Here is a 14726-nt window from a genome sequence, read left to right as displayed (position 1 = left end):
CCGTAGCAGCCAATCGCCACCGCCCGCGTCCTCTCAACTAATAGCCGCCACCGCCGCCTTCTCAATCAGACCCCGCTATGCAGTGTCTCTTCACCCAATCAGCAAGCAGCTCCAACCAGCCAGCTAGACGTCGGCCTGCCCACCATACCTCGTCCTGGGACCGCCAGGCCCCGCCGACTGTCTGTCTCCTGCTTCGGACGTGAGCACTGAGATGAGTCGCGATGTTAGAGTAGGGACAGTGTTGACTTACGTACAGGGAGGAAACTGTCACTGTGTGCTATTTGGATGGAGATGGAGTTCTGTGCTGGCCTGGCTCAGCTACTGCGGAGACGTATAAGTGCTGCTTAGCCCAGGACTGGTAAAGCAAGCTCTGTCAGTATATGTTTGTGTGATGAATGAGGACAGGCCAGGGGCTGCTGATGTGGTGGCATAAGAGGATAGGCACTGGTGGCACATGAGGATGGGCTCTGGCATATAAGCGGCAGGAGGAGGTCTCTGATGCAATATAAAAGGGCATGAGGAGCTTTGGCACAAACAGGGGCATGAGGGGGGCCTTCATGACATATTAAGGCCCATGAGAGGTGTGACAGGATCACCAGAGATGGCGCTGGTGAGCAGCAGATTCAGGACCTCATTCAGAGTCGGTCGTTGCGGCCGCACGGTCGTAAGGGAAAAGGGTCCGGATATGCAAATGATGCACTCGCAAGTTGCGTCCTTAAGATTGGATCATTAGCTGGCCGACCAAGGGGAGGATGCGGCCGTAAGACAAATAATACGCCCCCTTCTCGTACGCATTACACGTCATCTCCGGCCATATAAGGATTAATCGAGACCATCGATAACTATCGGAGCTGGTCGTAGAGCTTAAGGTTGACCATACCCTCTCTTAAGCACTACGATCAGGTCAGGGTACAAACCACCCATGTCACATGTGCCATGACACTACTTTGTTAATTATGCACTCCCATAAAACGCCGTTCGCATAATTAGGCACGCCTGCGTTCGGATCTCCACTCCCCCGTTTTCAAGCACCTTCCCCTGTTACCACCCACAAACGCCTCATTCTGTCACTCAAACTACCGACCTGGCTGTGTTCAAGGAGAGAGAAATTTCTGATCGTAGCAGCTAGTTTACGCACGCGCATTGCGAACTTTACGTATGCGCAGTTTAGCGAACATCGGTGGCATACGACCGTGCGGCTGCAAACGACCGACTCTGAATGAGGTCCTCTGTTTGGGGCAAAACTCTGCAGTCAAGATAGGCTGGGGCCTGTGTGTCTAGTCCAGGTGGGGCTGCAGTTGGAGACCAGTGTGCGCTGGGAGGCCACTGGTGGCTAGGAACCCGGGTTCAGCCCTACAGGAGGTAGGAAGAGCCCTAAACCTCAAAAAGACTGTGTATGTAACTCTGCAGGAAGCAGATTGTGAGACTGCAAGCAGGCCAGGAGCCTGAATGTGAGTAGGCTGGAGCCTGCGAGAATATCTGTCAGAGACAGGACTGGGACTTTGATTCCGAGAGACTGTGTTTTGCAGATTAACTGCACAATTAGTTGCCCTAAATTGGGCTAGGCATTTATTATTTTCTGTTCTTTTGTGCTGCATCATTTCATGCTGAAATTAAAGCACCATTTTAATTTAGTATTTACCCAAAAGCTGTGTTGGATCCTGATTAAGCACCTTAGACACTGCACCACTGACACCTATATACCAGCTAATTACCCCTGTGTCATTACAATATGATGGAGAATGTGGGCATAAAGATTCTACGCAGAAAGCACAGGTCTACGCAAGATGGATCTGTGCAAAAATGGATTACAGCAGCTAAATGAAAATAAGGACACTTACTGCACCTGCATGGTGGAATACTCGTCAAAGTGGTGAGTGAAGATCAGTCTATGAAGTGTTGTTTGAACAGAAATGTTGTCTGCATATGGAAAACTGTTAAGACACATGCAAATGTTTTGGAATTGCCAGCTATATTGTGTCTGTGAAAAGAAATGTGCTGCCTTGGAAGGGTTAAAGGAAAATGTGTGGTTTATTCTGCTGAATGCTCAGGACTAATGATCTGCTCGTTAATCTCAAGGTGTGTCAATCTGTGTCCTGGACTTTTCTTTTGCAATTAAACGGAAAGAGACTAGTTATATGCTGGTCATTGCAATCAAAGTGTGGTACATGCTGGTAATGTTAGTGTCACATGCTGAAAAATGTTTTGCCATATTGAAAATACTTTTGAAGGCAAAGTGTGATATAGTGAAAACAAAAACAAGTCGTTCCTGAGTATTTTGTGCCAAGAATTATGGGAAATAAAAAGAAATATGTTAAAGGCAGAAGGCTTACTACAAAGGTCCAGTATCAAGCTGGTGAGATGCCAATCCAGGACTGGAGTATCCAGTCTGTATGTGAAGAAAGTCTGTTACAAGGAAGTGAATTAAAGTTGTTTGAAATCCTTTGTGGTGACTCTTTTCAAAATGCTGGGGCTCCGAGTAATGTTCCAGAGAAAGAGACATTTAAATTGTTAAAGCAGAATAAAAATCTTAGTGTTTGTAGTAAGGTGCAAGGTCCACTAGGAGAGGACTATATCAGTATAGAAAAATGTGACTCTGTGTGAAGTTTGGCATGAGACACTTTTACGCTATTGTGACCAGATGAGTGACTTAGAGGAAAAGTCAAAGAAAGAGAAGCTTTTGCATGTGCAAATTGAAAAGACGTTACAGAGTGAGTTGCCCTTTTTGAAAATAGCATATGAGCAGGAGGAAATAAAAAGGCTTAAAACTCTTAAAAAGACAGGCCTCAAATTAGTGGTTATGTCTGAATGCTTTGAGGAGGCTGAAGCATTAAAGGCTATAATAAAGTATGAGAATGATGTGCTGCTAGCAAAGAATAAAGTATTAGAGCAAGACATGGTTGAATTGCATCAAAAGTGTGAGGTACTTCATCAGAAAATGGAAGAAATTAAAGAATATGTTCAGAGACATCATAGTGATCAGAGCACGGGCAAGTGAAAGTGGAGGATCTAACTTTGGTGTTAAAAGAGAAAAACTCTTTAATTGTGTCCACACAAGTAAAGCTTAAAGATTGTGATTTGGAGAAAAGTTCTCTGGCTGAAAATTTTTGTGAAGTAAAAGAGAAATATCTCCAGATGCTGCAGACTTTCACCCAGTTGGAGACAGACCATGAAGAAAAAGAAATGGAGATTGTCCATATGAAGTCAGCTGTAAGGAGCAAGTACAAACTCTCCAATCCAATTTAGCTGTAGCCAGAGCAGTTTCAGAATGTCTGACGGAAAGAAATGTATTTCTGGAGGAAAGCCTGCATAAACCAGCGGATCAAAGTGAATCTTTGGAGGAAAAACTTAACCAGGCACATGGCGTGGCTTGGAAATTGCAAGAAGATAGTAAGAACCTGGAGAAATGTCTGCTAAGTACACAGAGCCAGTTGCAATGTGAATTAAATGTGGCAGAGTCTCAAATAGCTGTACAAAAATTGAGACTTGCTGAATTTGAAGTTGTGGAGAGCAATCTTCTGCATGCGGAGAACACAATGGAAAATGCCATGGCGAAAATTACCCAGCTGGAGCAGCTGTCTGCGGCTCAGAACAAATTCCACATGGTAGAGGGAAAAGCAGGAAAGCTGAATGGCACTCTAAGATTGAATTCCAAACCCAAAAGGCTGGTGCACAGAGTGATACGCTACCATTGCAGAGTGACTTGTGTGATGAGCAGCAGACGGGCAGTGAGATGCTTGAACAAAGTAAGCTGTTAAAGAAGAATGATGTTTGTCGGCAGCAATTTGACAGATGAAGATGTCCCCATTAAGTGCCACAGTGTCCAGGAAGGGACAGAAGTATCAAAGTTGGGAAATTTTCTGAAAGGCTGTCATGCAAAAGGTGTGAAGTACCTTGCAGTGTCTTTCAGTTTACAGTGATAGCTGAGGGTGTGATGTCCTCCCAAAAGGGAAAAGGTCCAGATTGCAAAACCATGTTTGAAGTTGATGATAAAGAAGTGACGTATACAAATGATGATCACAAATCCCATGAAGCAACGGTACAGGATGTACAGAGATATTGATGGCTTCCAAAGATGAGACTCTGATGTCACTATGATCAGAGTGATGTGAATGTGACCCAATCACACTGTTTTGCTGTGGAAAGCAGAACCATAAAGAAAGTTAATACTGACAGTCTTGTGAAGAATAATACTCATGTATGTGAAACAATGCCTTCATGCAAGAAGGCTGGAACTTGCAATGCTGCTGAATTGTCTGTGGGGAAGTGGAGTGGTCTCACATTATAAAGCTTGAAACAAGTAGTCCAGCTAAACAGAATTTGAAAATAAAGATCTCTGTGGAGAGTGTACTACAACATGTGCTGGTGCAACATTTTAAAATTGTTCGTCATATTTTTATGTCCCAAAAAGCGGATGCACAAGAAAATGCAAGTGATATATGCCTTATTGAAGTAGCAAATAGCCATCAAAGCCGTGAAATAAAGTTAGCGAATCAATGGAGCAAAGATTCAAGTATCTTACGTGGACATGAGAGTCTGGAATCTGAGGGTGGCAGTGCCAGTACATGCTCTGATGACATACAGCTTGGAAACTGTGATGCTAGTGACTCTCAGGATGAGGGTGGCAGTTTAAAAGAAAATAAAATGATTTGCCAGTGAAGTATGGGGAGGGGGATCACCAGAGATGACGATGGTGAGCAGCAGATTCTGTGTGCTGCAGGAGAGATCCGCCCACACACAGAAGAATAGGATTGTGGGAAGATGCCTAATTGCTGTAGTGAGAGAGAGTCAGTCTGCAAGTCTCTGCAGTCAGGACAGGCTGGGGCCTGTGTGCCCAGTCCAGGTGGGGCTGCAGCTGGAGACCAGTGTGGGCAGGGAAGCCACTGGTGGCTAGGAAGCCGGGTTCAGACCTACAGGAGGTAGGGAGAAGTCCGAAAGCCTGTGTATGTTACTCTGCAGGAAGTAGATTGTGAGACTGCAAGCAGGCCAGGAGCCTGAACGTGAGTAGACAGGAGCCTGCGAAAATCCCTGTCAGAGACAGGGCTGGGACTGATTCGGAAAGACTGTGTTTTGCAGATTAGCTGCACAATTAGTCAGGGGCGAAGAAGTGAGGCAGTTGCCCTGTTCTTTTGTGTTCATTTTATGCTGGAAGTAAAGCACCATGTTCATTTACCCAAAAGCTGTGTTGGATCCTGATTAAGCACCTTAGAGACTGTACCACTGACACCCATCTACCAGGTAACTACCCCTGTGACATTACAGAGGGTTCTGGCATATATAAGGGCATGAGGGGGACTCTGATGTCATATGAAGGGGCATAATGGGTTCTGGGCTGGCATATATGGGCATGAGGCATATATAGGTGCATGAGGGGGTTCTGTGTTGGCATATAAGGGTTCATGAGGGAGCTATTTTTTAGAGTGGTAAGAAAATGGCTTCAAGTCTGACAAACAGTCCCCGCTGCACAGCAGGATCTCCCTACCCAATCAGCAGGCAGTTCCGACCATAACCAGCCATACAGACACCGTCCAGCCCACCACGCCCCGTCCTGGGCGGGAACAGCAGCAGCGAGGTGGCGCCACCCCCACACCCCTCTCACAGGCCGGACTCGGAGCGATGTCTGCATGCGGCCACTCACCGTTGGAACAGGTGAGAGCAGGAAGCGGAGCTAAGCATGGCGACCACAATGAGTCCAGCTCACCCCCCCCCCTCCCCACAGCAGCAGTGGTACCACACCTCCTCCTCCTGTGCTGAGAAGATGATTGAACAGAGGTACATTGAATAAGCTGCATTTATATGACGTTTCCCCTTCCAAGCATGCATCTTACATCTGTAATCACTCTTTCTGGAACCTGACAAAGCCTATTCCTTACTTTTCAAATTCTGCGCTTCCAGCCATCCAAACTAATGACATCTCAGAGAACAGTGTTAGTCTCCTGAGATTTCAGCAAACATACTACAATAATTGAATCCAAAGGTAGGAAGCTCAGTACACCTACACAGCACTCCTCTTTCTGCTTCAGTCACACAGTACTCCTCTCACTCACTAATTCCCCTTTACTTTCTGACTATTTTGCCCCATATATATTGCCCACCCCCATGCACCCACCTGGTGTTTACTCTTCCTGAGATATTGCCCATACTAGTATGCAAGTTGTAGGGTTGGAGGTGTGATTTTTGTTGCAGTGGTCTGGAATATAAAGTGTTAATGTATATGTAGACCCTGATAAACCTGTTCAAGGGATCTGAGCCTCCTTGCCCCCAGTACTGCCCCAGCTGCTATCTACTTTTACCCACTCCATACCGCCAGTACTGCATGCCCCTAACCCCCTCCTTGCCCCCTTGCCCCCCCAACTGCTGTCTGCACCTGCCCCTCTTTACTCATGACACTGCCTGCCCTTACTCCCCTCTACCCCAACTTCTCCATGCCTATACCACCAGCTCTACCCCAACTGCTACCTGCCCCCAGCACTGTCCCAACTGCTGCCTGCCCTCACCCCCATAATATGTGATGGGACCCAGAAACTGTTGAGTAGGTCCCCACATTTTTAAAGTGAGGAGTCTCTGGGACCCACAATTTTTTCCCCTCTAAAATTAAGGTGCCCCTATTTTGATCCAAAGTTAGTGATTCTGAACTGATATTTAAATGAAAAGTCACCTATGTGTTGTCTATATGTTAGATGTGCAAAGAGAACATCATAGTCAATTCTGTAAATATAACCAATATCCTATTTGTATCTTTGGTTCTACACACTCTGTAGTGTTTATTAAGTGTTATGTATTAAGCATTTATCTATAATGCAGAGCTTTACAGAGAATAGTCAATCACATTGACAATGTGATGTTATGACTTCACAGTGCTGGGAGCAGGAAGATTCTCCTTTCTAAGTAGTGGGGTGCCTCTCTGGGTACAACATGAGTTGGACAAGGATGCCATCATAGCAGTTACTTATGTACTTATGCTCCCCTTGCCCACCCTGTCCCGCATGTTCAGGTGTAAGGGGACGCAGGTCAGCGAAATACAGAAGAATACACAGTGATGTGTGCGGAGGCATTTTTGGTGAGCATTAATAGTATGGAAATGCATATCTTATGCAAAAAATTTAATGTGTATCAAATTTAATAGAGCCCCTTTGTGTCTAAGCACGTTATTGTCAAAACTGTGTAGCTGAACCTCAGTGTACAACTGCATAATCTCTACATAATTAAGTGCATTTTGAATATACCGCTTTATTAAATATTAATTTATAAAGGGCAGAGTATAAGAACAGACAATGTGATTTGCATTACATGTGCATAATCTTAATACACAATTGATCAATATTGATAAATACGGACATTTCCCAGGACAAATATTTGAACCTTGGGATTGATGGAAACTGAACCTTAGCAATGTATCATTTTGTGTGCTTAAACAGTTGTCTTACCTCTCTCTCCTTTAGCTTCATGGCAAGAACTAGCTGATGTCTATGATTAGTAAGTGCCTCCCGAAAGTTTCCTTTGGAAAAGAATGCAGATCCCAGATTCCCATAGGCTCGGCATTCTCCCGTCTGGTCACCTACATAACATTAAGATAATATGGTTATACACAAGCTAGCTCAGTGGTATGGAAAAGCCTGCAATATATAAAATATTCATCCACGTGGCATTCATGTGCACTATAAGAACATGGATAATTTGTACAAGGTAAAAAATAAACATACTTTTCATTAAAGTATAAATAGCATTCACACTATACAGCTATGTTTGTAAATCAGCAGCTGCCAATACTTACTACATGGCACCAAAAAGAGATGATGACCTAACAGAAATATAGCAATGTAACAGGTGATGAACTTCGTACAGCATTAATATTATAACTATTGTGACATAATAGTTTTAGTGAATATTCATGTAACCTAAATATATTCTTTTTCATAACTGAACATATGTTAACTTATTTAAGGGAAAATATGACATTTTAAAATAAAAACTAATTGTAAAATTAAGTCATTATCCATTCATTTCTTTTGGTTATCAAAACACTGATGGTTCGTTTTTTTTAGACCATAACTCTTAAATGCACCCAGCTGCTTGTTATATAGGCGCAGGCAAACGTTTGGACACCCGATTCAAATTGTGTGAGGTTTTATTGAATTTCTAATGAAAAATAAGGTAACATTACTCTGCATAGAACAAACCTAAACATTACATATTTCTGCACATTGACATGTTTAGTTACAAAGTTAGTCTCTTATGGGTGCGGCAATTACTTGATGCTTTTAGGAGAGCAGATTAGGTTTAGGGGACATTTTGACCAATCCGACATCACCACGCCCTTAATGTTATGTGAACACACACCCTTTCAGAGCGGGTGTGGCCGAGGACACATGACAAGCTGCACAGATTGCAATGTACCCATCTGTAGCATACACAGGATGCTCCGGACGGCACTACACAAGCGATCCTGGCTGCAGGGGGCCCTTACAGGCACACTGATAGCCAGAAGTAAGGGTCTTGTGGTGGCGACAGTGCGGCCCACAGTGCCTTTATGCTCTATGGCACAGGTCACACACCCCTAGTTACGGCACTGGATTTATGTCAATGGGCAATTAAAAAGCACTACAGCCTTGTGGCTGTGGACTGAGCGCTAGACTAAAGCCACCAAAAGAAAAAGCAAAAAAAAAAAAAAAAAGAATTATTATTATTTATTTTTTTTTAAATGGGGGTGGGGGAAGAGAAATCAAGTAAAGAGAATTGAAGTAACAAAAGGTAGAAATAAGGATGAGGAAGGCTTAAGGCTGAGGATGAGAATAGAAAGAGTGAAAAGCCAGAGAATTAAAAACAATGGGTCAAATGACCACAATGGTTATAGCCTCTTAGGGACTGGTTGGGGGGCCAATTGCCGTATGGTCCGGTGTTGTGGAAGTGCTGTCCCTAACTTATCCTATACTGGCCTAGGTCAAATAAGGTAGCTATAGTTATATCACAATGAATGACTGACAACTTTATAATCACCCAAACGTTTTTATATGAAGTGCACTTTTTAGTGATTGGTGAGTCCCTATTTTCAGGTGTGTACTTTGCAGGGCTGTAACTAGGGTAGTGCTACCTGTGCCATGGCACAGGGCACTGCAGGGTAGGGGGCGATGTTTGGGCCTGCCACTTTTCCTGTTTATTATCATTCTCACTTGTAGCTTCCTCTTCTTTTATAGCCAGCATCTCCTGGCCTCCCCTATCTCTTCCCTGTCCCTTCCCCATGAGGGCATGGCCCTTTTTTTCAGGTACACTATTTTATGTCCCTATTTAAAAAAATGGGAGGGGGGGGGGGGGCGCCAATGCTTTCTCTGGCACAGGGCACAAAAAAGTTTAGTTACGGCTCTGGTACTGTGTACCTAATATGTTTCAAACTTCATTTGGATTTTACACACAACTAACACAGCAATCTTATTCACAAGTTCCTATTATTTTATCATTACTCTGGCTCATGAGATGGTTTCAAGTACAAATACTGACATGAGAAGCAGCCATCTTGACCACATTATTACACAAAATCATATGGGGTGCTATGGATAACAGTGACAAAATGCAATGTCCAATTTCTCTACAATTGTAGCCTTTATAACATTCTGCACATTTATACTCATGCTACACTACCCACCCCCTATATTTTTTTTAAATGCAACAAAAAATAAATAGCTTTCAACTCACAAGGGATCTGCAGGAACTTTATATATATATATATATATATATATATATATATATATATATATATATATATATATAAATATATATATATATATATATATATATATAAAATATATATATATATATATATATATATATACACACACATATATATACTTCTGCAGAATTTTCAGAACAAACAAATGTAAATTAACACAAACACTTTGCAAATGGTAGCCCAACCACCAAACAGTTCTGTTATTATGCAGATGTGTTGTAAAATCTGGGAAAAGCAAAACTAGCAGTCGCTCGAACTGGTTTTAGCATGAGCAGTTTTATTGACTGCAGACGTGTCTCCCTGACAGACGCCAGCACTAACCCATTAAATTGCCATTTAATGGCTACAAACAGCCAAATTGCAGTGACTTGGGTCACTGGAGGTTGACATCTCCGCCATGCAAGTTTGTAATACATGGCTTGTAAAACCTATTTACATACCCACACAGCAGAAAGGTGGGATGAAATAGTTCACTAAATGGTGGTAAAAGTCTACTTCCAAATGAAAAATGTGATGATATGAAATGGGAAGGATTATGTGTGAGGCTGTGATTTAATGATGTTGGTGTATGCAGGAAGCATATCTATTTTAAAGGTATTAAATCTACCTATTTGTCATCTTGTCTATCAAATGAATAATGGCCTTGTATATACCACATAGTTATCATGGAAATAATAGCTGACCTACATAAAAATGATAATATGGGTCCTGCTTCAGAGTCACATGAAGTTTGGCAGCATCTGTGGGCGCATTGCGTGCTTGGAAATAAATGCAGCCCTCCGTCTGTACTCATACAGTAGTTGGTCGCATATATGCAGCCGCACCACTCCTACACATGCGCACCACTCCTATACAGCCGCACCACTCCTATACAGCCGCACCACTCCTACACATGCGCACCACTCCTATACAGCCGCACCACTCCTATACAGCCGCACCACTCCTACACATGCGCACCACTCCTATACATCCGCACCGCTCCTACACATGCGCACCACTCCTATACATCCGAACCACTCCTATACAGCCGCACCACTCCTATACAGCCGCACCACTCCTACACATGCGCACCACTCCTATACAGCCGCACCACTTCTATACATCTACACCACCCCTATACATCCGCTTGTGACAGTAACTGTCACCACTCTCAGTGGGCCACCCTACTCTTACAAGAGATTGGTTTGATATCAGATGGATCCATGGGAACATATAACTCTGAATAGCTTGCAATTCCATCTACATAGTTATCCTATGTGCAAACACCCCCTTTTGGCCCAGTTGCACAAATTAGAGTTGCAGATGAGATGCGTACAACTCTGATCACCAGTAGTTTTTCAAAGTTGCATATGCAGTCGCTAAAAATGACTAGATCCGTCCACAGAGTGGACTTGTTTGCAACTCCAAACCAGGCCTGTGATATGTGCAACTATGATTATCAGGGATTCATTTGTTCCGGGACACACAGGAACGCAGTTTGGGCAATTATTTTGGCCCTATAGTCTATAATGTTTAGAGTTATTTTAGTGTCCCCCTGCATATGTCATAGATTTGTCAGTTTGAATTCTCTTTTATCTGAGTTCCTCTTCTAACTGTTTACAAATTAAGGGATTCAGTATGATTGACCCCCGGGAACCCTAAACCTAACCCCCCCCCCCCCGCGGCTGTCCGTGCCCGGCGCCCAGCTTACCTTCGATTGGTAAGCCAAGTGTCGGGCTCCCGGCATAGGTAAAATGACAGGCATCGGGATTTCAGAACTGGTTTACCATAAATTGTCATTAGGTGGGTGAAGCCTCCGGCACAATCCATTCTGCCATTTCACCCGTTTCCACTTGTTTTGCCAAGTCCTCAGCTATCTCTCTCATAGCATTTAGTTTCTCCATTCTAAACAAGCTATTCCTGTGATGTTTTACAATGTAATCTTTTGGTGCTAAAATTGAGAATGTTTGTGTGGAGTAAATGTATACATTGTATTCAGTTTTGCCTTACATTTATTAACTGTAATAAAGAGGCACGCGCTGATTTACTAACAATGCAACTGATCAAACAATTGCTTTCATTGTTTAACCTTAACTTAACCAGTAAAAGATCATTTAGATAAATTTCCTTGCTTTCTTCAGTTAGACCATAACAGTTCCAGGTACTGTCATGTAAATGTCTTTTACAACAATTAATGGGGAGATTTAATGTATCAAAAGTTTACTTTGTTCAGAAGTTAATATTACCATAAATAAATTGCTGTTTCATTCCACAATGTCTACAATCAATTGCAAATCTTTCCAATTTACTCAATTTAGGCCGATTTTACTCTACTGAGCAAAATCACAATATTTCTATTTGTTTTCTAAAACTAATTAAAGGGAGCAGAAATACCATTGCACATATATAAATAATGGAAAAAACTAGGTTCTGCCCTCTGGCCCCGTTAATAATAGTGTTTTTTTCTTATAAAGTGTTTATCCTGCCGGGTAGTTCCACCCTGTAAAGTTGGAAGGAGAGTTGTACATCAGTGCCTGAGTTTGAGAACATTTATGTGTTTCGGTTACATCCCTTGATGCACCACCAGACGTCTTGAATTTGTCAATAATAAATTAACCTTTTTCAACACCATGCCTGTTGTTGTTATCATTGTTAGTATGTTTAGTGCTATTATATTATGGTTGACAGGATGGGGCAGCAAGAGTCATCAGATGTTAGGGCGTTTCATACTACTGTGGAACAGTTCCAGGACACCCTGGTTGACAGAGCATGTCTACGGGCTATTTGCAAGAACTGCTATGAACTGAGCACTAAAATTAATAGGAACTCTCATCCAACGTGTTTTCAGTCAATCTTGACAGATTGAAACCTATGAGATTAATTTTTGAGACATCCTCTGGTCCACACATATATGATTTCCGTGACTGTGAGATTTGTAAAGATTTTTAGGGGGGATTTTTGATAAAAATGTTGATTTGCAATTAGTAGATTAGGTGAATCGCAAATCAGCAACTCACAAAAATATTTGGTCAAAACTGACCGTTCATGATTCTCTCCCTGTATGTGTGGCAGCCAGAGAAGTACTTCAAATATCACTACACCAATAAAATAAAGAATTGACTAGTTGGCTGAGCAATACAGCCATTCTTGCTATTCATTTGTTTTACTATGATGATAATATAATAATCCAAAAATAGTTAGATTACAAATAGAAAATGCAATAATGCATTTCAGATGGGTTAAACATAGTTTACAATAAATGGTACAAGTTAAAATGACTGACAACATTCAGATAATTTTAAATGCATATCTGATAGAAAATGTGCCCTTCTAACTGTTGGGGAGCTACAATTCCCAGCATTCCATGGACCACAGCCTGTGCTAGAAAAAAATAAGCAAATCATGGTCATACCTAAAGTCTTTGCTACATCCAAATCTTGTTGCATATATCCTGTACTTTTTTCTGTGTTCCCAAGAGACCAATAAGCACTGCTCAGGGCAGAGAACACGGAGCCCCTCAGTTTTAAACTGCAAGTCCCAATTTTCAGTGCAGCTTCTAATACAACCACCGAGGCACCATGATGTCCTGATGTCAGAAGTTCTTGACCGATCACTGACACCACCACAAATGGGCTCTTGTCCAGTTTCATCTTCTGAAGTTGTTGATAAGTAGGTTCCAGAGATTCTAATAGAAGAAAAGCAGGAAAGTAATCATAATGTAATACAATAACACATTAAAAAAACAACAACTAAGACATACAGATTACAACACCTAAAAGATACAATATATCTTAGCTAGGAGTTATGCAGCCCATACACGGTGCAATTTTTTACACGATGTGCAAGATTGCGATCAATCAAAACGATCAATTGTGCACATCGTGTGTTGTTTTAGTATGCATACGATGGTGATGCGCGTCCCCGAACTCGTCTAGTTGGATTGTAGATCTTACTGCAAAGCAGTAAGATCTACGATCTGGAGTACAATTTTAATACACTTCTATGCATCGTATTGGAAGATCGTAACGATCAATCGTACAGCTGTTTGACCTCATATGAGGAATTTCAAGCGAAGAATTTCAAGGGAAATCGTACTACACATCTTACCAACTTATGATTGCACCGTGTATGGACCCTTTAGCATTTTCTGATGTGTGGGAAAAGATCATTTGGAATAAATTAATTAACACAAAACACAATTAATTTTCACCATTAAGGGTATAACTGAAAAAATATATATTGTAAAACAGATTTAAGTAATATAACTGTAAATACACAGTGAGTATTATCCGTCCGTCTTGATTAGTCAACCGTCAGATATGTGGAAAGTGCTGATGTGTGCCAACCAAATAGCATTACAGTTTGGCCACGTATATTTTATTTGAACGAGGAATGTTAAATGAGTAACCATATACAGTACATGAAATGTCGACCAAATCAGACCAAATCACCAATGTTGGCCAACATCATTGTGTGCATGGCAACCTATACATTGCAGATACCCAGGATCCACATTATTATTATTATTTATTATTATCGTTTATTTATATGGCGCCACAAGTGTTCCGCAGCGCCTTACAAAGTACATAAACAAATAGGTTAATTTACAGTGACTTACAGAACAATACAATACAATACAGGACAAGGATAATGTACATTGCTACATTCGTGACCATAACATCCAGATAAGCGACAATGCAAAGCAACCAAGTGTTACGTGCCCTGGTAGAGAGTAAGAAGTAGATGAAGGTAGAGTAAGGAGAAGCACAAGAGGGTAGAGGGCCCTGCTCATAGGAGCTTACATTCTAAAGGGGAGGGACAGACAAACAGGGGTTGACACAGATGGGGTAGGCAGGGAGTATTGAGTATGTAGCAGCAAGTTAAGATGAGAGCTGGAAGGCTTTGATGAAAAAGTGGGTCTTGAGAGCCCGTTTGAAGGATTGAAGAGAGGTGGAGAGTCTGATGGGAAGCGGGAGAGAGTTCCAAAGGTGGGGAGCAGCGCGGCCAAAATCTTGGAGGCGGG

The 14726-nt window shown here is 42.2% G+C and overlaps 1 protein-coding gene across 1 annotated transcript in view; it reads right to left on the bottom strand.

Annotated features, from left to right (window-relative positions):
• Window positions 1-14726, bottom strand: part of TTC28 (tetratricopeptide repeat domain 28) — a 498533-nt gene that overhangs the window by 341174 nt on the left and 142633 nt on the right. The window contains exons 3-4 of the mRNA XM_088465579.1: window positions 13116-13388; window positions 7428-7558 (exon numbers count right to left, since the gene is read on the bottom strand). Of these exons, the coding sequence (XP_088321705.1) occupies window positions 7428-7558; window positions 13116-13388 (404 nt within the window). The remainder of the gene's footprint in view (window positions 1-7427; window positions 7559-13115; window positions 13389-14726) is intronic.

The sequence above is a fragment of the Taudactylus pleione genome, unplaced genomic scaffold, assembly GCF_031769625.1.
Source record: "Taudactylus pleione unplaced genomic scaffold, aTauple2 ptg000062l, whole genome shotgun sequence".
In the NCBI taxonomy this organism is placed as follows: Eukaryota; Metazoa; Chordata; class Amphibia; order Anura; family Myobatrachidae; genus Taudactylus; species Taudactylus pleione.
This window is presented reverse-complemented; position numbering and strand designations above follow the sequence as displayed.